Genomic DNA, 25319 nt, shown 5'->3' on the forward strand with positions numbered 1-25319 from the left:
CAAAGCCTTTGAACGACACAAGATTTGGTGTCGTGTGCCCTAAACGGTGTCGTTTTAGTCTAAGATTAAATTAGACAGGTAAAGGTCGTTTTTGACCTTTGACACTAATATTAAGCCTTTGTTGGTGTAGGGTTAAAGCAGTAAATTCCTACAACAATATTGACACATAAAATGGTGCTAGGCACCATTTAACATTTCTCATAAATTAATTGGTTAGTCCGAACCAAAATGGCTCCCAATTTTTTTGTTTAATAAATGGGGGTAGCACGATGTCATTAACTAATACTACTTATTTTAAAATTAATTAGGCACCTAATTAACGTTTCAAATTTTAATAATAGACCAACGAATTAAAAATTAATTAAAATAATATTTTCACTGCATAATAAAAAATTAATTACATCTGTTCATATATAAAACAAGATTAGTTAAAATTATTATCTAATTTTGACGTAATAATTTATAATATAGGTGACGTTTAAATTAGAGACTCTGTTCAAAAGGTCAATTAGTTACGTGACCAAAGATGACTCCAATTTGGGAGATGAAATTGGGAGTTTTGGTAGGAAGCACGAGTTTGCAGATATAACATGGTACCCTGCTCAGCAAAAAGCTGTTTACAGAGTTGATGACAGAGTTCCTTCCAACACTTTTGGCAATGGTTTATACGATTTCATTCCACTTCGTTCTGCCCCCTCTGAAGTAGTAGCACTCGGCAGGCTCACAGGTAATTTATATATAGTTATTAATTAATGATTAATAAAACACCTATAGTCATTTTTCACTACTAATTAAATCATATATAATGTAATAGAGGAGAATCAAGAATCGTCAAATGATGAAGATGGAAAATGCATTAGTGCGAAGCTTGTCACTGCTTTCCTTACTGAAAATGCTTATGGTTTAACAAACGATGGTGAGTCATGAGATTATGGAGTGATTTAACATTATTATTGATTACAACTAATGATTTATTCAAATTAAATAGGTATTTTGTTTACTGGGTATCCAGTAATTGGATCTCAACACAAAGTCCAAGCATCAGGAACATGTTTAGATAGTTTTGAAGATGCAAATATGACAGCGTGTGCATGGGACCCCAACATTAAGGGTGAGTTTTTCTACCAAACCACATTTAGTGTAGCCTTGTCCTTAGTCAATAGCTTCATTCAAGATGTTCAAAAACTTGTCAAGTTAAAACCAAAGGCCTTATGTGGCATAGAACGCTACAATGGAATTCTCATGCGTTATGTCACGGCCTCAACTGCTTATTTGGGTAAAGATGGAGATGCAATTGATTTTGATATCACTTATTATCGAAGCAAAGATCCATTGGTTCCAAGACTTTATGAAGACATACTTGAAGAAATTGAGCAATTGGCTGTGTTTAAATATGGAGCTTTGCCCCATTGGGGGAAGAACAGGAACATAGCTTTTGAAGGAGTTTTAAACAAGTACAAGAATGGTCAAGAGTTTTTGAAGGTTAAAAAGGCTTATGACCCTTTGGAATTATTCTCAAGTGAGTGGAGTGACCAAGTTTTGGGAATTAAGGATGGGTTAAGTATAGTGAAGAAGGGTTGTGCATTGGAAGGTTTGTGTAGGTGTACAGAGGACGCTCATTGTGCCGCTAGTAAAGATTATTTCTGTCGACCAGGAAAAATTTATAGCGATGCAAAGGTTTGCACTCGTTTGAAATCCAACAATAATTTATTTGAACAGATCATAGACTCTGTCATCAATGAGGTTTGATGTTGTTTGGAGTTCTCATCATGTTCTTCATCAGATTATTCAATCCTTTTGAATGATTAAATAAACTAAGATTGTTATCCTCAAACAGAAAATTCATTATTTTGGAGTGTATTGATTGGTATTAGCTAGCGTTTATGGTTCGGAATGATCACTTTCACTCCCATCAAATTCTTGTGATTATCATGGTTTTGTTGTTTCATTTTGTTATTATCATTGTAAATGTAATGTTATTGGTTGGTGAGAAACTTGAAACTTTTATCATGATTTAATTTAAGAGATTTTTAAATTTATTAATTTCTTCAGTTTTTTTTTTTTTAAAAAAAAAAAAGTATTAGTATTAAGAGTAGGGATGCACATTTCCTCATGAGATGGACCTCACGGGAACCTGCCCTTAATGAGGCGGGATTTTCGTCTAAATGGAGAACATAGTAGTGTTAAACGGGGCAGGAACAAGGACGGGGATCACACTCTCCGTCTTAACAGGACTCGTTTAGTATTTTATTTTATATTTATTCTAATTATAATTTATAATTTATGTTTGTATTTTTTAAGTATATTAGTATCTTTTTTATGACTTTTACGTTGTGTTTTGGATAATAATTAGTTTATTAAATAATAATTAATGTGTAATATTTTTAATTTTTATGTAGTTTAATATTTAAATTTTTATTATAAATTTATTTTTTTATTAGGAGATTTTTCGCCCCGTCCATGTCCCATCCCCGCTCCCCGGTGGGGAATAAGCGGGGATGGTCGACTTCTACTTTTGTTGTTCTTAGCCACGAAAATAACAATTGAATTGTCATAGAACATTCTTAATGGCCTTGATATGGAATCAACAACTATAAGGCCTGAAATGAAACTCTTTAGCCATACACTATGTGATGTAGCCTCAAAACAAGAAACAAACTTCGCCTCCATAGTAGAAGTAATAACTAAGGTTTGTTTGTTGCTCCTCCTTGACACAACTTCACCAGCAAACATAAACACGTAACCTGATGTTAATTTACATAAATTAGTACAACAAGTGAAATTTGAATCTAAGTAGCCAACTACTTCTAGATTGTCGGTTCGTTTGAACATAAGTTTGTAATCCTTAGTACCTTGAAGGTACCTCATAACCTTCTTTAAAGATTTCTAGTGGTTTATCCCTGGGTTACTTTGAAAATCATCCTAACTCTTTGACAGAATAAGTAATGTCGAGTATTGTGCAAACCTGAGCATACATTAGGCTCTTAACAACAGAAGCATATAGAATTATCTTCATTTCTTGTCTTACAAAATCATTCTTTGGACACTGGCTCAAATTCGATTTATCACCCCTTTACAATGGGAGCAACGCTCGGTGAATAATCTTTCATCTGAAACCTTTCTAAGACTTTATTGATAGGCTTATTGAGATAAACTTAAGAGATGCCTCGATTTCTATCTCTACAAATCTTAATGCCTATGAGATAAGATGCTTCACCCATGTCTTATATCTCAAAGCTCTTTGAAAGAAATTATTTTACTTCACATAACAACCCATTATCATTGGATCTAAGAAGAATATCGCTCACATATAAAATAAAAAAACAAATTTTACTCTCACTAACCTTCAAGTATATGCACATTCCCATGATTTGTCTTTCCGCGGGAAGTTCCAGGATCGTTGGGTCGAGTTTCTCTAATGCCAGTATTTCTTGGATTTTGGGGGCCTCCATCATCCACTTGAATATCCCTTATATTCCCTGAAGTTCATCCTAGGGATTAGTAAGAATTTCGTAGTTATCACCTCTTAGAATTTCCCCATGTCTTCTGGTCCTTGAGCCTCTAGGCCTTTCATAAGGTCGCCTAGTGGATTTGTTTTGTTGGCTAGGAGGTGCATCACTACGTGCAGCCCGTATAGCAGCAGCCTCACGCTCTAACTTTGCATTCCTCTAATTCGATTAAGCCAATCGATGTCAGAGTTGTCTATTTTCTAATTCTACTAATGGCACGTATCCAATGGGATCATAAGCGTCCTAATTACGTCTCTCTGGAATCTCCTCCCCAGTTTGCTCAAATACTTCACCATTTTTCCCCCCGAGCAAGGAGTCTCAGTCGTATTTGTCCTATGGGGATTCAGATGTTCTTTTCCTGGACGTTATATTGTTCCTCCTGGTTGAGTATCTTCGTTTCGAGGAGTATCGTCTGCCATGGATAGAAAGTTTGAATATATTTCAAAGAGGGTATTTTTCTGAGTTTTTTCTTACAAGGCTCTCAATGAAAGCACCAAACTGTTAATGCATATTTTCGTTAACCAATGAATGAGCCTTGAAGTAATAAATACACTCTAGAATTAAATAAATAATAATTATAATAAATGACAACAAGTTTTTTAACATGGTTTTGAAGTTAATTCTTCACACTCCACGAGTTCATCTTATTTTAGGATTTTTATAAATCATATACAGAATACAAGAAAATATTTGTATGATTCTCTCTTTTCTCAAATTGGTCGTCCCTTGTTCCCTAGGTTTTGTTCCTATTTATTGGAGTTTTAGGGTGACAGATATTTCCTTGGGATCTTATCCTTATAACTGTCATGAAACGTGGATCAGTCCCACGTTTCGTATTTACATCACATGGGATGATAATAAAATAATTGCATAATTGTTCCTTGTCTTTATCTATAAATAGTTATGTTGACTATGCTTATTCATCTTGCAATGCAAATAATCTTCTTGAGTTGTTTTATTCTGAAGGCGACTCTCTGCGCCAAAGTACATTCTGGGTAGTACCTCTCGTGTCCTTCTATAAATAATGAGAGAAACAAACGTGAGATACTATTATAGTGCGACAATCCCGAGATGAATTGTACTGGGACTGCTTCCCTTAGTCTTTCAACATACTTATGAGTATGTGGGTCAATGAGCTGCAAGCTCTTTAATGAATTCATTATCTACCCTTTCTAAGCATTGTCGTTCTACTATGTATTTTGTGTATCCCGAGATGGACCTTTCACGTTGGTTGTTCATCTTGTTGGTCTCATAAAGTGGTAGTTATTATTCACATCTCGCCCTTATCTTTGAAAAGGTGAGTTTAAATATTTTTACCAATTGTATTTTTCGAAACGAGTTTATTGAACATATTTATTATTTTATAACACGAGTTGGTTCATTTTCTAGCTTTTTAATATGTGTCATTACCATATTAATTGCTTGAAATATGGGTATAACATTTATTAAGGTAAATTTTAATTCATATATAATGTTATACTTATTTTTTTTGGGACTATTTAATAATTAAGACGAATTATATGTCACGTGACATAAATAATAATTCTCCCAACAAGTACATTGTGGGATAGGTAGAATAAACTCAGGACTCAACCTATGAGGCAACCTAATATAAATAAGAATCACAAGATTTATGAACTGAGATATTTCAACATTGTCGAGATGTTATTTCAATAAACATTCAACATCTCAAGGATCTTGTAGTTGGTTGTAATACAAGGTTCTTGAAGTTGGTCGTAATACAAGGATCGTGTATTAAATATAAATGTAAGGTCTTGGTCTCCAAACTTCTCACTCATTTTGTGCGAAATTGTAAAATTCTATCTAAGAGAGTAGAGAGAGCTTGGAAGCCCGATTATCCAATTTGAAGCAACATTGGAATTGAATCTCAAATATCAATACCTGGAGGTATTACGATCTCTTTTGGCGTTCACATATACGCTCGATATGTCTTTTATTATTCTACTTTGCAAATTGAGTGTATATGTTTTATTTTCATATAATAATATTTAACAATATTAGTTCTCCATATCAAACTTCTTGTTCTTCAAGCTCCTCATCAGAGTATTCCAACCCACAATCTTCCATTTTGTGTTTGTACATCATAAAACCAATAAGCCATAATAAATACCAACACTACAACTTTGGATTAAAAATACAAGACACCATTGACACTTATAATTTCAATGATATTGAAATTGAAACCCTAAATTTAAACAAGAAAAAAAAAAAAACCGTGTTTTTGCAAATGTCAGTTGTATATACGAAAATATAAAAACTGTAAGCGTTTGCAGCAGCAGAAAGTAATTCTGCTACAGCAAAACAGAACAGGCAGAATATAAAATATTTGTAGAAAAATAAATAACTTGACACAAGAGATTTATACGTGGTATCAGTGTTCTCCCGAACACTCCTAGTCCACGGGGCCACGCCCAGAGAATGAAATCAATTAATAAAGTATCAAAATTACAAAGACAATTGACTTAAACAAGTTTAGACTCCCTCTAAAGTATTGCCGCAATCCTTTGTAATCCACTTTATGAATCTGACTTCTTGAAACACCTTCAAGCCCGAACTCCCTTCGTCTTTGAAGTGTGAGTGCTTACTTCCTCCCGAAGTAAGGCTTCAACAAGTCTTCTCCCGAAGACCAAGTGCTTACTTCCTCCCGAAGTAAGGCTTCAACAAGTCTTCTCCCGAAGACCAAGTGCTTACTTCCTCCCGAAGTAAGGCTTTATCAAGTCTTCTCCCGAAGACCAATCTCTTGTTCAGTCAAGTAGTTCTTCACAACCTCTAGGATAGAGTAAGAACAGAAATAGAAAAACTAGAACCTAGATGAACAACTAGGCTCTCACAAAACAAAGAAAGACTCTCTTCTCTCAAAAGATAAATGTAGAAAATGAATAATGGAAGAGGTAATTCGAATGGTTGCTCTCTAGGCTCTATTTATAGATCATAGAAACCAAAGAGGCAACCACAATTTCGAATTAGCAGCTGTACAAAAACTTTCCAAAAACAAACACGATCTGCTACATCAGATTCGGATGCTGACGAAGCAGATCTGCCCAGAAACGGGAAACTTACTCAAATCGGGTCCGATCTTCTTTCGAAGCTTGATTCCTGCCAAAACCAGATTAGATATTCTGATTGTATCAAGATACAATCGAAATTAATAAGGAAAATGCAATAATCAAAGTTTCCCTAAAAAAGACAACTTTCCAAAAGAGAATTCCTTCTCTTTTGAGAAGTTTTCAACAAAGGAAAGTTCAGCTGAAAGTGCAACTTTCCAAACAAGGAAAATGGCAACTACAATCCGAATTTATAAGGTAAGAAATCGAATATGAATGCACACCAATCTTACCATAAATGGAAAAATTATTTTGTCAACTAACTTGCCAAAAAAAGACTTTACAATCTCCCCCTTTGGCACTTTAGATGAACAAAATAATTTTTAACACAAAGTACCTGCAAGTTAAAGTTAGCCATAACAAATAACTACTCCCCCTGAGTAACACAATCGAAAACCAACAATAACTAAAGAAACATGCTAACTTTTAAACCAAATAAGTTCACAAGTACCAAACACAACTCCCCCTGGAAAAAGGGTCTAGAGTTGATAAAAACAAATTGAATGCTCCATAAAATGCACATTAATTAAATTATATTTTGAGAACTAAATTGCCAAAAAAAGACCTAACAACAACTTTGGATTAAAAATACAAGACACCATTGACACTTATAATTTCAATGATATTGAAATTGAAACCCTAAATGTAAACAAGAAAAAAAAAGGGGGGGGGGGGTTTAAAAAAAAACAGAATAGCTTATTACAACAAATCTAAGATGAGAATAATGTTCGGAGGCCTTAATACTACATTACTTTTAATTTTTTAGTTGAGATTAATTAATTAAAAGAAATTTACATTAAATATTATTTTTCCACAAAATTTTAATATTTTTACAATCAAATAATTTTTTTTCACATTTTATCAAAATCTTTTTTTGTTCAATTTTATGATTTTTATTTTTTTTAATTACAATTTTACGTGTCCTATAAAATAACATGAAAACAATATAAAAATAATAAAAATACAACATAAAAATAATAATAAAACAACAAAATACAACAAGATTACAACTCAAAAAAATAAAATAAATCATCTATGTTTTTGTAATAAAAACTTATAAACCGCAAAAAATATTTGAAATTTTATACGACTGTATTTTTATAATTTTTTTTTTAACTTTTTTAGATATATATGAAAATATCCTTATATTTTTTTTGACGTAGTGATTAGAATTACTCATGAATTTACGATGCAGATATTCGCAAATCGCGCAGTAACCTCATCGAACCAGAATAGCTCATTGTCTAATCGAAGAGCATGATTGTCAAACCATTAACTGCAAAAAATAAGCGAGCAACATGAGACAAACTGCTCCCGAAAATTTAGACAATAAAGCTATAACGTTCTCAAACAGCACACCAAAATAGCTAGAGCTTCAACTTGTAACATCGAAAACTACACACCAACTCATTGACAAATCAGAATGCTCCACAAACTATCTATAAAACAAATAACGATGATATTAAGAACTAAAAGAAAATCTCAATAGTAAACTCTCAAATAAATTATAATTAAAAACTTATCAGCAAAGTCTGTAACAGTAGGCCTACCATAAAATCGACCTACAAAATAACAATGAAACTCTATTACCACACAATTTAATGAAAAAAATACAATGTGAATAAAGATTGTAAAACAATTCATATAATATCAAGACTTGAAACACTTATCTGTCAAATCTCAAAAGTCGTTTGCAGAAGCCATGAATACCAAATATGAAACTTTTCTTTTACCCATTTTGATCATACTACAAATCTACCCTAAACAATTAGCAGCAAGCCATAAAGATGACATAAAAGCCATAAAAAGCATCCAAACCATAAAAAATGGTGCAAATACAAAGCTAATAAAGTACTAACAAAAGTATAAAAAATATCCATGTACTTTTTTTTGACGCGGTGATTAAAATCACACATGATAAATAAAACAACAATCCACAATCGGCGACAACACCTCCTCGAGCCAGGATAGCTCATCGTCTAACCGAAGGGCATGCTTTGCCAAACCATGCGTTGCAGAATTCTTATCCCGAGCCACATGGGACAAAACTGCCCCAGAAAATTTAGACAATAAAGCTAATAACACAATCAAACAACAGCCCATCACATTGAAAAGATACCTTCCCAATATAAAATTGTCGTCAGAGCTAGCAAAACTGAAAAACATCACAACACCAAACCAAAAAAATACAGTTATATTAGAATGATATTTCTCAAAATAAAATTAAAAATAAACTTAGAATTTAAAACACAACCTATATCACTAGCTCAACAATACTAAAAAACTAAAAAATCAACCAAAATTTCTAAGAAAAACTAGTCAAAGGTATTACCCTTTGGCTAGTAACAACAAAATAGCATCCTAATAAGAAACTGCAAAAAATCAATATCCAACATATTATATTTAAAATTAAACTTATCGATAAATTCTCTGTAAGTGTAGACTCTCCACGAAACAACCTACAAAACAACCAAACATAAAACTGTATTACCACACAATATAATGAAAAAAGATAAAGCGAAAGAAAGATGGTAAATTAATCCATCTTTAATTTAATGACTTAAAAGAATTGAAATACTTATCTGTTAAAAGAGAAAAGTCAGTCGAAATAGAAATCATGAGCACAAAATAGATTACTTCTCTTGCCAAGTGATCATAGCACAAAACTACTATAAACTAAAAGGGACAAGCCACAAAAATGGCACAAACGCCATAAAAGGCACATAAACCGTAAAAGGCATCAAAATTATTAAAAAGTGCAACAACATGTGTGGACTCATACATACTCAAAACATTTAATAAAATTATTTGAAGTGCTAGTAAAAGGTAATATCCCTATACTTAAGTGTATACCAATCCCCAAATAAAATGTCTAATTTTTTTTAAGAAAAAAATACTACATGTTGCAATGGGCTTCAAAAAATTTAGGGCCGAATTACTCGGAATAAGTTGAGGAATATCTCTTTTTTGTATTCATTAATCAAAAATACCCTTATATTATATTTTATTAAAATCTATCCACTTCTATGAGTGAGTTGCCTAAAATATCCTTGCTATCCACTTAAATGTAACACATAATTTACATTAATTTAAGGGGTATAATAGAGACATCATTTATAAAAGAGGATATATCTTAACGAATAGAGAAATGAAGGTAAAAATTAAAACAAATAAAATAAAGTGAGTATAAAATATAATTTCTACAAATTACTCATCGAATATTCTAAAAGTAAATCATATTTAGGTTTTGTTTTGCAAATATTAGAAAGGAGATGTTTATAATCTTCATTTTAACTTCTTGTACAGTACAGAGTATATTTAAATAAGCAAAGTGATATCTTTACAAAATAGAAAGGCGAAAATGCTATAAATCGCTTTTCAAGAAAATGAAATTCGATGCTATAAAAAGTGAGAAAAAACTAAATGATGAAATTAAATGGCATAGAGGTTACGTGGCTGAATTTGATTGGATCATAGACTGTTTAAACCTAATTTGTTATTGTCCATTTGGGTCATTCTTAAGGGCTCTGCACCAAATAAAAAACCCCAAATTTGGCGTCGTCGGATACATCAAAGCCCAGCTCCAGCTCCAGCTCCAGCTCCAGCCCCAGCACCAACCCCAGCCCCGCACCGCTCCTCACCTTCTTTCTCCTCCAACCCAATCATAGCTCAAGGACCCAAAACCGCGAAACCCAAATCTCCTCCCTCAAAATTTGCACCACTGGTGGTATGTAACAAAGTCTCACACTTCGTATTCGTATTCCCTTTCCGTTTCACTTCTGATTCATTTTTAAGTTCGAATCCTCAAATTTTCATGTCTATTAGGTTTGTTTTGATTATATTTTTTTATGGGTTTTGTTGCATTTATTGATTGGCTCTAGAATGTTGTTTTATATTGATTGGTGCCCTCTTTAATCATTTGGGTCTCTTCCCCTAATAGGGTTTATGGGGTTTCATGGTTTGTGCTGTTCTTTCCTTGGTTGTAACCCTTATCGGTATTTCTTTTTGAAGTATTGTGCTTTCGATTTCATTTGTTTCTTTAAGGTATGTGTTAAACGTAAACCCTCATAAATTGAACTATAATTTTGTCCTCTAATTTAATTTGGGGCATTGGAATTGTTAATATTTTCTTTTATTTCTCACTGAAATGAACCTGAGGTAAGAAAATTTAGTTGATAAATGGTGTGGTTGCAGTGGCACTTGGTACGTACCACTTACCACTGTACTATCTCTTCTATGAAAATGAGGCAATAGGGCAAACTAGTGAATTTTCTCTTTTGTCGTTTGTTAAGTGATTTTTCGAGGTTTTATTCTCCTGAACATTGTTTATCGCTTATTTGTTACTAGAGCAATCTTCCTAAGCTTAAGTGTATTTCTGTTATCAGCTAGAGCCTAGAGCAGCTAGTATTTCATTTTGTTGAGTCTTTATTGGTTTCTGTGCTTTTTTTTTTTTTAATGTGTGTGATAGTGCAGGTGACATAGGAGCAGTTCTAGGTGGGATATTGGATGATAAAAGCTGAGACTTGAAAAAGTCATGGCAGAAGGAGCAGAAGTCGATGAACGGGTGGATTTTGATGATGAAAATTACATGGAAGAGATGGATGATGAAGTTGAAGAACAATTAGATGAAGATGGTAGTGATGGAGAAGATGAGGAAAATGTGGAAGAGAATGCTGAAGAAGCACACGATTCTATGAATGGAGCTAGTGATAAAGAACAATCACCGGATGCAGAAAGAAGCCACATTACTGCTGAATCTGTGGAAGAAGGTGAAGATAAGCCTGTTTCACCTATTGACGAAGAAGAGCAAGAGAAGCGCGCTGAACTTCTTGCTCTTCCTCCTCATGGGTCTGAAGTTTTCATTGGTGGACTACCTAGAGAAGTCACAGAGGAAGATTTGAGGGATTTATGTGATAATATAGGTGATATTGTTGAGGTAAAATATGATTTCTTGTCCTTGTGAATTTAGTATTTTCTTTCTGTTGGTACTGCTAATGATGATGTTTTGATTTTAATTTTTTGCAGGTGAGGTTGATGAAAGACAGGGAGACTGGTGAGAATAAAGGCTATGCCTTTGTAGCTTTTAAAACAAAAGAAGTTGCACAACAGGCCATTGAAGAGTTACATAGTAAAGAATTCAAGGTAGTCATGATGCTTCTTACTATTTAAGACTTTCAGGTTTTTTTTCATACACATTCTGGAATATGCTCCAATTGCTTTGGTATTAATTTTGCTAAACTTCTCTGCAGGGTAAAACATTAAGATGTTCGCTGTCTGAAACCAAACACAGATTGTTTATTGGTAATGTTCCAAAGCACTGGACAGAAGATGAATTTCGGAAAGTTGTTGAGGACGTTGGTCCAGGAGTTGAAAACATTGAACTAATAAAGGTAAACTCTTTTGTTATTCTTCTTCTCTCTATGCTTTGTTTTGCTTTCATATGAATTTACAGAGATTGATGGGTGATGACAACTAATTTTATTTGTTCAATTGTACTGCTCAATTTCAGGATCCTCAAATTCCAACCAGAAATCGTGGTTTTGCTTTTGTCTTGTATTATAATAATGCATGTGCTGATTATTCAAGACAAAAAATGTCAAGTTCTAACTTTAAGCTTGATGGAAATACTCCTACTGTTACATGGGCTGATCCAAAGAGTACACCTGATCAGACAGCTACGGCGCAGGTAAATTTCAATTAAGATAACAGTGGTGGAATTAAAAGTATTTGTAATTACTGTATTCTTTACAGCTTCTAAAATGTTATGTGAATGAAAAAATCATTTTTTGTTAAGTTGGTAAATAGAACTACCAAGCTCTTATCTATAGTTTTTTTTTTTTGCATCCCAAAATATTGTAGTAGTGTAGGGTTTAATGTGGTACATGCTATGTATTTTTTTTATATGCTTTCTCTCATTCTCAGGTGAAGGCTCTTTACGTGAAAAATATTCCTGAGAATACTACCACTGAACAACTGAAGGAGCTTTTCCAGCGTCATGGTGAAGTGACAAAAGTAGTCATGCCACCTGGCAAAGGTGGGCAAGGCAAGCGGGATTTTGGTTTCGTTCATTATGCTGAAAGGTCAAGTGCTCTGAAGGCTGTCAAAGACTCAGAGAAATATGAAATTGATGGTACTTTATCTGGCGATTCTGTTAGGTTCATATTGAATAACTGTGGCAGATCTTGTATATTACAAATTACTCCCATCTTCAATTCAATACTAGGGGATTTGGATGCCTTTTGGCAAAAAATTGATTTTAGGTTTATTTTACTGAATTGATAATGAAAATAATTAATAGGTTAGGTGTAAGATTTTAAGGAGAAAAGGTACAATTCTTTGGTTCTTACAAGTAATGAAGGGTATTATTGGATTATCAAGCTATGCTCTTGTTTTTTGATTTTTCCTAAATGTTTTTTTGGACGGGCATAATATTTTCCAACATTTGAACTGAACCTACTCCTTCCTTTGGAATAACTATTATATAAATTGAATTTACACGTAGATATACTGAATCTTTCGTGGATATGAATTGCAGGCCAAGCTCTAGAGGTTGTCCTTGCCAAGCCTCAGACTGATAGAAAACCTGATGGATCTTATTCTTACAATACCGCACCTCATGCAAGCCATCTTCCCCACCCAGGCTATGGCGGTTTTCCTGGAAATCCTTATGGCACTCTAGGGTCTGGATATGGTGTTGCTGCTGCAGGGTTTCAGCAGGTACCTTAAAAGCTATCTTGGCTTGTTATTCGGTTGTTTTTTAGTTTTTTACTCTTGAGTCTTGTCTCGACTGGGCCTTTATTCTGCTTTTTCTTAATTGGATTGGTGTACATGATCTACAGCCAATGATATATGGTCGTGGACCAATGCCAGCCGGAATGCAAATGGTGCCCATGGTTCTTCCAGATGGGCGAATTGGCTATGTTCTGTAAGTAGTTACTCAATATTCATCACATCATTTTCCATCTCTTAAGAACATTTCTGACCATGTTGGGCTTGTGCAGTCAGCAGCCAGGTGTACAGATGCCCACTCCTCGGCCCAGGAGAATTGATCGAAACAATGGTCCAAGTGGACAGGCAGGGCGAGGAGGAGGCAGTGGCAGTGATGAAGGAAGTCGTAACAGGAGATACAGACCCTACTAGTGGTAGCTTACTATTTCAGCTTATCTCTGTTTCTTTTCTTGTTATGTGAAAGAGATATGTTGTGATTGGATGATGATCCCTTGGAACAAAATAACAATCCCACCCCTTTGATCCCTGTCCCGGAATTTCAAAAAAAAAAAATTATAGCAAAAAAAGAGAAAAAAAACAAAAAAAAAAGGGTCGTTAGGAGTAGAAAAAGAAATGAGGTATCACAAGTTAATGTTGGTGATATCTCAATGACAGCTAGGAAGGAAGTATTTTATGTATAACTTATCTGGTTGTAATGCTTTTTGTGTTAGCATTTTTTTATTGACACCCATCAGAGAAAGCATTTATTCTTATTGCCTGTGCCACACAATGAGACAACTCGCATTGTTATGCTTCATCTCTTTTTTCGTTTGCTTTTCTCTTTATTGCTCTTCTTTCTTCGTTGATAATGAAAAGGCCAAATATGTTGGATGTGTGAACCCAAAAATTGTTTGTAGTTGCATGTTTGGGGCTTAAATAAGTTGATCAATCTTCTTCCTTCTTTTGACTATAGAATAGTGTTTCCTCTTTAAGCAAAGTTTTACACTTTAATATGTTGATCATCATTGATTTTGTAATGAAATATTTCATTAAGATTTTTTTTTTTTTGAAACTGGAGAATATAAGAAAATGGTTGTATACTTTATTTATTTGGGTCAACTATTAAAGTTGAAACATTTAGTCTCAAGTGGAACCAATTTCCCAAATGACGAGTGTTGAAGACCAAGTTCATAATAGTGGTTTCTCTTTTTAATGCCATAACCTACAATTGTTGTTTGGTATCTAATGTCATTAGTGGATCGTCTAGTGCTATAATGTATTTTAGAGTCTTTCATATTTGTATCCTTATAGCAAGCCTCTTGCTTCCTAGTTGGCCAAATTGTAAAGAGATATGTCCAAATAGAGAATTGGAGACAAAAAAAATTTACATTTCTTTTACTTGATATTAACCTAAATACTTATTTTCTCAACAACCAAAACCAAATAATGAAAAGTTTGAATGGCCAAGAAGAAAAACTACACAAACATAAGTTACATAAGGATGAATGATTGTTGAAGTTTTTATATTGAAGAAAGCAGTTCCCTCCCACAGCTCCATTCTTATTTACTTTGTCTGATAAAGCTCCCGAAGACTCTTCTCCAATTCATCCAACTTAGGGCCCCACTCAGTGTTGATGCACAAGGGTCGAACACCAGCAAGGTCTTCTTCCCTGTCACCGTCCACAGAGGATAACCCTCCTTTACTCATAATCACCATATTCTTCTTCTTCTTCTTCATACTCTTACCACCACTCAGCTTGTTCTTCTTGGCGGCTGCTTTCTGCATAGCCCAAAGCACATCCGACCCACTAATCTGCGTCTCATCTTCTTCACTTCTAGCTTCTCTTTTGGGGATTGGGTTTGGAGTAGTAGTGGTGGTGGGTTTGGAATTGGAGTTGGAGTGTAGAGCTGTGAGACTGGTACGGCCTAAGCCTCCGACGTCGTTTTGGGGTGGCTGATGGGAATTGGCCGAGACGGGGCGAGGCGTTTTGGTTTTGGAATTGGGGTGGAGGAGAAGATGGAGTTGGGAGGGTGGGGACAGGTAGGGCAGTGCCCACATGGTTTGGTTTAGTTTCTGGTTGAGGTTTGAGAATGCCCAATTTGGATTTTGGGGATTTTGTTAGCCAATCACACGCAAATATAATGAGGGAAGTGGCTTGATTATTTAAGATTAATTAATGGGCTACTACTCCATTTTCCTGAAAATAGACTCTAATAATCACGTTACCCCACATTTAATATGTTTGAGTGGTTTTTCTACTTGAAGATTTCTATTTGTTAAATGACACTCTAGATTAATAATATTCCTTTAAAATTATTACTTATGTTATGGCAACTAGAAAAAATACTAGACATCACTTAAAACTTTTTAAAAAATTTCTTTATACTTTTATCTTTCAGTCTTTTGCAGAAATTTTCAATTTTTTTTTTTAATAATTATGCACATTATTATAGTTATTTATGGCTATTTACATATATTTTTTAAAACTTTTAAATAGATTATAGGGTAAATACTATTTTAGACTCTATGTTTTGCAAAAGTTTTTAATTTGACTCTCTATTTTGTTAAATGACAAAATAGACTATGTATTTTTTTAAAATTATACAAATAGGACCCTGAACTAATTTTTAGTCAAAATAAAACTTAATAATAATCTGATCTAGAGATGTTATGACAAAACTAGTTACATTTTTTGTATCTGTTCGTATTAAAAATTGTCTTAAAGTTGGTTATATTAAAAAATAAAATTATTAAATATTGAACTCAGGATCCTATTTTTACTATTTTGGAAAGTATATATTCCATTTTGTCATTTAACAAAATAGAGGGTTCAATTAATAACTTTTGCAAAACACAAGATTTAAAATGGTATTTACTCTAGATTATATTGTAGAAAATATTTTTCTTTTTTGTAAGGATATAAAAAATAAAATTTAAATATTTTATTAGTGCCCAATTTTTTTATACATATAGTAAGTAATTGTTTAAATTTTACAATCTAAAAATTTATAAGTAATTTTAAACTAGTACAATATTCACAACAATTATAAAGAAAAAAAGTATACTATAAAGTTTTCCTAAATGTTAAAACAGATTAAATGAACTAGAATGACCATTTTAAGGGTATAAATTCTTACTAATTTATATTATTATTTCATATATTACTATATTTTTTTAGGAGAAATGCAGTGCATCGTAGTTTTGTAGGCTGTCGTCCAAATTGGAGTATATTGAAAAATACTTCTTTTATTTATTAATTAATCAAATTTATCTTTAATTTATATTTAATTGAAACATATCTCTTTTTATGTATATTATACCCAAAATACTCTCACATAAAAGAGTCACATGAAGAGTATATTAAAGTGACATGGATAAAATTGGCAAAGTATTTAAAAAAAGAGATAAAAATGATAGACTTTAAGAAAAAGGATAAAAATAAAAGAAGACAATATAAAAAAAAAAAAAAAAGTATAGAGTCTAATTTTCTCGTCTAAATTTGGCAAGTGGCTTAAGATGAGATGATCCAGAGGATCAGAATGAATGTATTAGGCTCAACCCTAAGCTGAGAGATGGGCTAGGTTTATGTCTAGGGCCCACTCAAATTTAAGGCCCAAAGGTAATTTTGCAAAATAGGCTGAATAAATGACAAATTCAATTTTAAATACAAACACACACACAAAAAGAAAAATGTTGGCCTATTTATATTCAGGGCCGGCCCTGAATAGTATTGTTCATTTTCGAAGTCACGCACCAAATAATATTGACAACTAACAATTGTGAGAAATGAGAATTCTATGTTGTGCTTCTCTTTTCCTTTCTATTCTTTGAAGATAAATGCCAATACAAACTTTTGTTTTTTCTGTCATATTTTAATATTTCACACTTGTGCTGTAATATTAAATTAACAAGGTTCAATATTTACTAAAATGTATAATAATTTTTATTTATTTAAATAGAATTTATATATCATAATTTTATAAGTGTGAATTAAATACTAGAATGAAAGAAAAACTCCAGTCAAGTGGAAGTGGTTTAGTTTTAGATTACCAAATAAAATGGTAAGTTTGACTAGGGAACACCCTTTACTCCTTTTGTAGTGTTTGACTCTCTAAATTAATGTATGACTTAATTAGGACTGAGTCCAACAAATCTTAGCCTCCATCTAACTACCATATGTTTGCACATGATCCTTTGATGGGTATAAGTTAGAGAAAGCTTACACAACAATGTCACCCTTTCATTTTCTCTAACCATTCGAATATGATGACTCACATGTCACATGTTAAATTATTTTGCAAGAAAGCTTTGCATTCTGAAGATCTGACTAACCTGGATTCGCCACGTGGATTGTGCTGCTCAAATCCTAGTAGGCTCATTATTTTGTAGAGTTGGGCTGCGAAAATTAGCTTGCTCTTAGTCTAAATAATAAATATATACAAAACAATGAAAAACCAGAACCCCATCACATAATTTGAAGATTTCTAAACCAGAGTTGGTTTTCTTGACTAATTCTTCTACTCCTTTCAATCACTGTATAACAAATTCTATTGTATACATCACACTTTATTATTTTTCACAATACGTACAATTATTTATTATTGTGTGAAATTTTTAACTACGCAATTGTACCGATAGCTACAAATAATATACTCACACATGAGGTCGAATCACAAGAAGAATTGTTGTTAAGTACTAATAAACAATTAAATTCATGGTTCTATCTCGTGATATAATTATTTTTTTAAGAACATTTGAAATTAAAATTAAATTGGAAGCAATAAAAGAATAAGTAAATAACAATGATTAATATATTTTTATAAATACACATACTTTCAATACATCGAAACTCATTGTCGAGGGATAAAGAAAAACCATTTTAACATAAAAAACAATTCAAAATTCAATATATTTTTATAATTAATATATTCATTTCAATTAGTTTATTTTTCTCTTTTTTATTTTATTATTTCGATATTAAATAAAAAATAAAGGTTTCAATTTCTAAAATTAAAATAAATTCAAATAAACTAATTTTTTTTTAAAAGTTTAGGACAATTAATTTTAATTGTATCAATTTCCTATGATCCAATACAATTTTAATTCCTATTCTAATTTCATGTGATAGGGGATCAACTAATTCAATATATAGTCTTATTAAAAATCCTAATTGCTACACAGACCATACTGGTAATTTTGTCCAGTATCGAAATCTATGTATATTTCACTATAACATAATCAATACTCACATTTCAAATTTTGCATTAAAATCATAAACAAATAATTGGTGATCAAACAATTATAAACATTAAATATAAATAAAATAGATACACATAAGTAATTAGGGAAGAACTAAAATTGCATTAAAATCATAGAAAAATATCAAACAATATCCATTAACACCCTAATTAGAAATTGCGTTAACACCCTAATTAAAAATTACATTAACACCTTAACTAGAAATATAGCCACTCATTGTCATTGTGAACAATTGAATTAAACTTAGAAACATGAAAGAACTTGTCAATAAACAATGGTGGTATATCTCCAGTCACTTTTTGCCTCTAATTTCGTATCTCAAAAGTCTCAAAATTCAAAAGCTCCCCTCTCTCTTTGAAATTAGGGTTTAAAAACCCTCATAAGTGCGTAATCCCCTTAGCAGGCAGTGGCATTGGTAAAGGGATGTCGCGGACCGTGTATTCTAATTCATTTTTTTAAGGTTGTCAACAATATCTTTTGATGTCTAATTAATTTACATATTTAATTAGGTTGCGTTTGGAAATAACTGTGTAATTACTAGGTAGGGTAATTACTAGGGTGATAATTACAGAGTGTAGTAATTACACTATATTTTAAAATGCAAGGTGTGTTTGGATATGAGGTGGTAATTACATATGAATTCCTAATATCTTGTTTGTCATAATATTTTTAGTAGCTAATGTTTAATGTGGAAAGTTTTTAGTAATTACACAGTGTAATTACATTCAATTCTCATGGGGGGTCATGAGAATTGGAGAGTGTAATTGGAACCCCTCAATTACTTCCAATTACACAGTTAAGTGTAATTACATGGTCAGACAAACATGCTAAATTGTATAATTACCTCCAATTACACACAAATCCAATTACATTGTGGCTTTCCAAACACACCCTTAGTGTTGTTTTGTAGTTGTATTTTTGTTGTATATTTAATTAATTTTTTTCGCAAAATTGTAGTAAACTAACAAAATAACTACATAATTTAAACGACAGATACAACTACATTATTAATATGCAACAACACACATACAACTATATTATCAAGTTAAAAAGCTCTACTCACTATTAAAAATAAAGTATGATAGAAGTCTCATGCTTTACATGCAATCGAAAATCAATATTTTGTAGTAACATTGTTTGTTGCTTTATAGTTGTTGTAAAGTTGTATTCACGTTGTTTGATTTCATCAATTTTTTAAACACGTTGCTTTCATGTTGTTTATATAGTTGTTAAATACATGTTAACAATTATAACAAAAAATTACTAAAGTTTATGATCAAGTATTAGTTTAATTGTAATAGTTAATGTTTGTTTATATTTTTTTGCCTTCAATATATATATTTATATAGATTGAAAAAATTACAATAGTTACGTAATAATTAAAATTTAAGAAATTTTTGAATTTTAACAACTAAAATTTAATGTAAAAACAACACAAAGCCAACATATTTTCAAAATAAATGAACGCATACAACGTGTTTACAACTCTACAACAACTAATAAATTTTTTTTATCTTATACTAATTTTCAACTGCCGGTAAAAGATGAAGGTTATGACATCCTCAATTTTCAATGGTGGTTAATGTTTTTTTTCCTTGATAATTTAAATTAATTTTTCTATAGAAAAATAATTATCTAATTTTGTTAATAAATTTAAATAATTATCTAAGTTATATTTAATAAATAAATTAAATTAAGATATTTAAAATTATTTTATTTTTTCAATAATAATAATAATTGATTGATTGATTTAACGATATTAATTTTAACCGTTAATTTTAATAGAAAAATAAAAATAAATTATTAAACCAACAATTTATGTGATATAATCACATTTAATATAAGAGAGATATGTTTGTGATTGTTGTCCACTTGAGAGCATTTCTTTATTAATCAATTTAAGTTTTCTTAAAATATTATTTTTAGTGTAACTTGTATATATATTTTTTTTAGTTTATGTGTTTCATAATTTTTTATATTTATTGCAAAAAATTTCTAAATATTTTTTATATGTTCATTTAGTTGCCTTTTTAACGGTGTTGTTGTGTTATTTATAAATTTTAATTGTGTTAAAGTAATATCTTAATGTTTAATATATTTTTTTTGGGTAAATTGCAGCATAAATACCTAATATTTCAGATTTTATACACTTAAATACCTCATTTTTATTTTTGGAGAGAAAAATACCCAATGTTACAATTCTCTTACATCAGTTACTACCACTTCCGTTAACTCATAAATATGGACACGTGAAAGGCTCAGATACATTACATTTATTTATTTTATTTTAAAATTTAATATTGTTAATATAAAAAACTAAATACTACTTGTTTCAAAAAAAAAAAAAATAAGAGAGATGCAAAACTAAATTACCATAATTGAATGAACCAGTGCAGTATATGTGAACATTATTATGAGAACTGTTTTTTTTTTAATAAGTAGCATTTAGTTTCTGATATTAAGAATATTAAGTTTTAAAATAAAAAATAAATAAATGTAATGCATTTGGACCCTCCACGTGTCTTTATTTATGAGTTAACGAAAGTGGTAGTAACAGGTGTAAGAGAATTGTAACATTAGGTATATTTGCCTCCAAAAATAAAGATAAAGTATATAAGTGTATAAAATCTAAAACATTAAGTATTTATGCCGCAATTTACCATTTTTTTTTGGAGTTTGGTTGTTGTCAAATCGTTTTAGTGTTGCTATTTAGTTGTTTTTGCATAACTATTGCATTGAGAAAAAGCAATCCAACATGCTCAAACTTACTTTGTTGAAACTGTCACGTGGCAGCGACAGAGTCACACTGTCGCATTTCTGACGCTACAGTTATGCACGCATTAGCCAATGACTTTGCCCTTACTCACGTGTGAGTCTCACTCGCTTATATTGTCCATATGTGTATCTCACTCTCTCATTTTGCACATGGAATTCACATCCTTACTTTATTTTTGTAATAAAATTTTTTGTAAATAGTATCTTTAAAACGAGTAGATAGTATAAATATTTATTTTTGATTGAAATAGTATAAATATTTATTTTAAGTTATTTTAGCCTAAAATAAAAAAAAAAATCCCTTTATTCTTTAATCTTTATAGCAGAAACAACTGTAGGCTTCCATTTTAAAAAAGAAATAAAAAAAAATAAAGAAAAAGAAACTGTAAGACCCACCGACCCACGGTACCACGCCCCCAAAATCCCAATTATTTGGAATATCCACAAAGCCGTAGTTGATTTATTCATTATCATTATTTTACTAAACGACTCTTTTTATTTGCTTTTACTTTAAATTGAGACGTGCATGCATCCAATATTAATATTAACCAAAATTATCACGTGATTAAATTTATTAGAGTAATTTCGAATCCATGTTTCTAACATTAAGCTTTATCCTTTTCGAAATTAACAAATACCACCGTCTAATTTCTAAAATAAGAAAAAAAAATATATAAAATTTGGCATTGCTTATTAAACTCATTTCTTGCTTCTTTTTTTCTTTAAAAAAGGCAATTGGAAATTTGGGTGAACAATTCAGTTTATTTTTTACTTTTTTTTAGAAAAAAGTCTAATTAATATGAATATAAATATATCCATATGTGGCTATATATTCACATCAACTTCTCAAATATTTAAATAGTAGTGTTGTTTCTCATTGAGAATTTTGAGGAAAATAAAATATGTGAAGTAATGAGAAATCGACAAAAATGAAAATAGATGGTGATATACATATATTAATATATTTTTTGTCAGCTGATATACATTATACATAGTATAGCAAAGACAAAAGTAATTGATCCATTAATTGTAAAATAGTAATTTCAGGATTCTAAAAAACACGACCACTAAATTAAAAATAATAATATTTCACTCGTGGACAATCCTCGACCACTTACATTTGGCCACGTGGACATCCCTAACCAGTAAGTACTTTAACCGGGTACCGGTCAATCGAGTCATTCCATGGATTCCCAGTACTTTGTCCGGCGGGAATGGCCCTGAGGGCTTTCCAAACGGCACTGTTACATTTGAAACCCGACCCGAAAGCGATCTGCCAGACCCGATCGCCCCTGGAAACCCGACCCTTTGCCTCTGTGTAGGCCAGTTCGTACCAGAGCGAGCTACTGGACGTGTTCCCAAATCGGTGGAGTGTCATCCTCGAGGGTTCCATGTGCCACTCACTGAGTTGCATGTTCTTTTGCAACTCGTCCAGTACGGCCCTCCCGCCGGCGTGAATGCAGAAATGCTCGAAAGCCAACTTGAAATCCGGTATGTACGGCTTCACCTTGGAGTTAAATAGCTTCCTTCTGATCAGGGTCATGAAGAAAAGAAACTGTTCTGTCAATGGCAGAACAAGAGGACCCAAAGTGGTGATGTTCGTCTTCAATGCCTCTCCGGCCACCGCCATAAGCTCACGAGCCAGAGAAACCCCAACAAATCCTTTTTCGTCTTCTCTCTGGAAAACGCAGTTGTAGTTTCTGTCATCGGCTCCTTTGTGGGTCCGCACTGTGTGGGACAGAACATACTTGGACCGGGCTTTGTCCCCGGACTTGTTCGAGAGGAGCACGGCGGCGCCGCCCATTCTGAAAATACAGTTACAGAGAAGCATAGAACGGTCGTTTCCAAAGTACCAATTGAGGGTAATATTCTCTGTACTGACCACAACGGCGTAAGTATTTGGGTTCGCTCTAAGTAAATCCTTAGCGAGGTCAACTGAAATTAGGCCAGCACTACACCCCATTCCCCCAAGATTGTAGCTTTTAATGTCCGTGCGGAGCTTGTAATGATTGACAATCATGGCGGACAAGGAAGGTGTTGGGTTAAACAAACTGCAATTGACTATTAGTATTCCGATGTCTCTGGGTTTAACCCCTGTTTTGGCGAAGAGTGAATCTAAGGCGCCGAACATGACAGTCTCAGCCTCGAACCGAGCTTCTTCCATGTTTAGATTTGGTGGGCTAGACGTAATTCCACGGGGGAAGTAAGTCTCATCTCCAAGGCCGGACCTTGTCGAGATTCTCTTCTGATAATGGAGCGTTTCATCAGTGAAAGAACCGCTCTGTTCCGACCTCTTCAAGAATGTCTCTACTGACATTTTATGCTCGTCGCCAGGTTTGTAACACGCGAAGTCCACAAGGTAAACCGGTCTGGCCCTCTTGGTCAAGTACAAGGCCAGTAGGAAGAGCAAGAAGGCTGAGCCGGCCAGTCTGGTGGCGGCGTCCTTGCTTTCGAGCCCAAACGCTTGGTTCGTCCAAATTTCAGGAATTCGGTCAAGTTTCAGACCGGTGAGTTGAATGATTACAGATACTACGAGGGGAATTACAACAAGAGACATCAGAACAGTAGCTGCGTTGCATGAATAGCCATAACCAAGTCTGACGTACTTTAGTTTAACAGACTGTAAAAAATCCGGCAACCGTCGCCGGATTCTAATTACGGCCGATGAAGAGTCTGTAAAAGCCATCTCCGCCGTCAATCTCTCCTTATCCATGTCTATACTGTTATTCATTGTTTCTTTTTAATTTTTCCCAACCTATAATGAGCTGTTATTGTACAATTTTGTGTGTGTTTAAATTTATAAAGAGAGAAAAAAAAATGAAAAAAAGGTACTTTTGCAGTGTATAAGAAGCTCAACTATAAATACTCCAACAAAAAGTTGAAATTGAAATCAAAGCCTTACACGTTTGAGAATAGTTTGATTTAGGAAGGTTTTTGAGAAAGAGAGTTGGAAGTATACCTAGCTAAACCATAGGAATGGTGAAACTATATATAATAAAATAAATAATGTATTATATAAACTTGAATGAAAAGCTGGAATATATTATTGAGAAGAGTTTTATTTATTTATTTATTTTTTGTAATTAATGTCAAGTAGTTCCAATGAAGGATATATAGCTCAACTACCATCGGAATGGTTGTATTGTGGGCTCAAATCATAATCACAACTAGATCACACACACCTATTTAGACTCAAGGATTTTTAGCCTGAAAAATGTTGTTATGTTGTGGTTGATAAGTAGCCTTAGGGTAAACCACTTACAATTACTGGCCCAATTAGTAGGCTTTCTTTCAAGCAAGCTCAATTAATAATACAATTTCACATATTTACTTAATGTAAATTATTAGAAATATTTTTTTTTTCTCTTTAGTGGCAATTAAAAAGGGGGAGAAGGGATGAATTAAATTTGAGAAATGGGCGGTGGGTGCAGGTGACTAGCCAGAAAAGTAACAATAAATGAGTAGTCAAAGAAGGTAACCGCTAACCTATCCAAAACACGTATAAAAAAACTGGTAGACAGTATGACTTTTGGCCACGTACGTATGTGAATGACTGAATGTTATGGAGCTTAGTAATATATAAATTTTCTCAACAGACGCAAACTATAAACAATTTAAGTGATATGTTTTATACAAGTTTGGTACCAAAAATATAAGATTTAGCTGAACAAGATTAACTAATAGTACTACAAACTACAGGTAATGTTATATATATATAACTTGTTTCCAGGAGTCAAGGAATCATTCCACTAGACAAAGTCTCTTACGTATCACATATTGATGAGTTGGCACTGTCAAGAAATCTCAATTAATTTTCATATTAATGCACTTTACATATCATATTGATAAATATATAATTAATTAATTATTATTTTTTTTTTGGTATTATTTCTTGGTGCTGTCTGGTCACTCTGGTTCTGGTGTGTGAACCCGTTACGATTA

At 32.5% G+C, this 25319-nt stretch overlaps 4 protein-coding genes across 5 annotated transcripts; 2 read left to right on the top strand and 2 right to left on the bottom strand.

Moving 5' to 3' along the window:
• The first annotated feature begins 255 nt into the window (after positions 1 to 255).
• LOC115705069 (probable L-gulonolactone oxidase 6) lies at positions 256 to 2706 on the top strand. The gene is made up of 4 exons (XM_061108022.1): positions 256 to 261; positions 472 to 727; positions 815 to 916; positions 989 to 2706. The coding sequence occupies exons 1-4, from the start codon at positions 256 to 258 to the stop codon at positions 1747 to 1749; spliced, it is 1125 nt and encodes a 374-aa protein (XP_060964005.1). The 3' UTR covers positions 1750 to 2706.
• A 7253-nt stretch (positions 2707 to 9959) lies between these two features.
• LOC115705556 (heterogeneous nuclear ribonucleoprotein Q) lies at positions 9960 to 14159 on the top strand. Of its 2 annotated transcripts, none has more exons than XM_030632916.2 (9): positions 9960 to 10361; positions 11108 to 11570; positions 11660 to 11776; positions 11884 to 12024; positions 12144 to 12320; positions 12557 to 12764; positions 13170 to 13351; positions 13474 to 13559; positions 13636 to 14159. In XM_030632916.2, exons 2-9 carry the CDS (start codon positions 11169 to 11171, stop codon positions 13772 to 13774), a joined length of 1452 nt encoding a protein of 483 aa, XP_030488776.1. In that variant the 5' UTR covers positions 9960 to 10361; positions 11108 to 11168; the 3' UTR covers positions 13775 to 14159. The 2 variants fall into 2 exon arrangements, with proteins under 2 accessions (XP_030488776.1, XP_060962237.1); XM_061106254.1 differs by having other exon boundaries at positions 10149 to 10459.
• Positions 14160 to 14709: 550 nt separating this feature from the next.
• On the bottom strand, positions 14710 to 15662 carry LOC115708334 (uncharacterized). Its single transcript, XM_030636577.2, has one exon. It carries the CDS (start codon positions 15399 to 15401, stop codon positions 14907 to 14909), a length of 495 nt encoding a protein of 164 aa, XP_030492437.2. The 5' UTR covers positions 15402 to 15662; the 3' UTR covers positions 14710 to 14906.
• Positions 15663 to 22303: 6641 nt separating this feature from the next.
• LOC115706065 (3-ketoacyl-CoA synthase 1) lies at positions 22304 to 24747 on the bottom strand. Its single transcript, XM_030633581.2, has one exon. The coding sequence runs from the start codon at positions 24106 to 24108 to the stop codon at positions 22516 to 22518; it is 1593 nt and encodes a 530-aa protein (XP_030489441.2). The 5' UTR covers positions 24109 to 24747; the 3' UTR covers positions 22304 to 22515.
• Between the last annotated feature and the right edge of the window lie 572 nt (positions 24748 to 25319).

This window comes from Cannabis sativa, chromosome 1 (assembly GCF_029168945.1).
Source record: "Cannabis sativa cultivar Pink pepper isolate KNU-18-1 chromosome 1, ASM2916894v1, whole genome shotgun sequence".
Taxonomy (NCBI): domain Eukaryota; kingdom Viridiplantae; phylum Streptophyta; class Magnoliopsida; order Rosales; family Cannabaceae; genus Cannabis; species Cannabis sativa.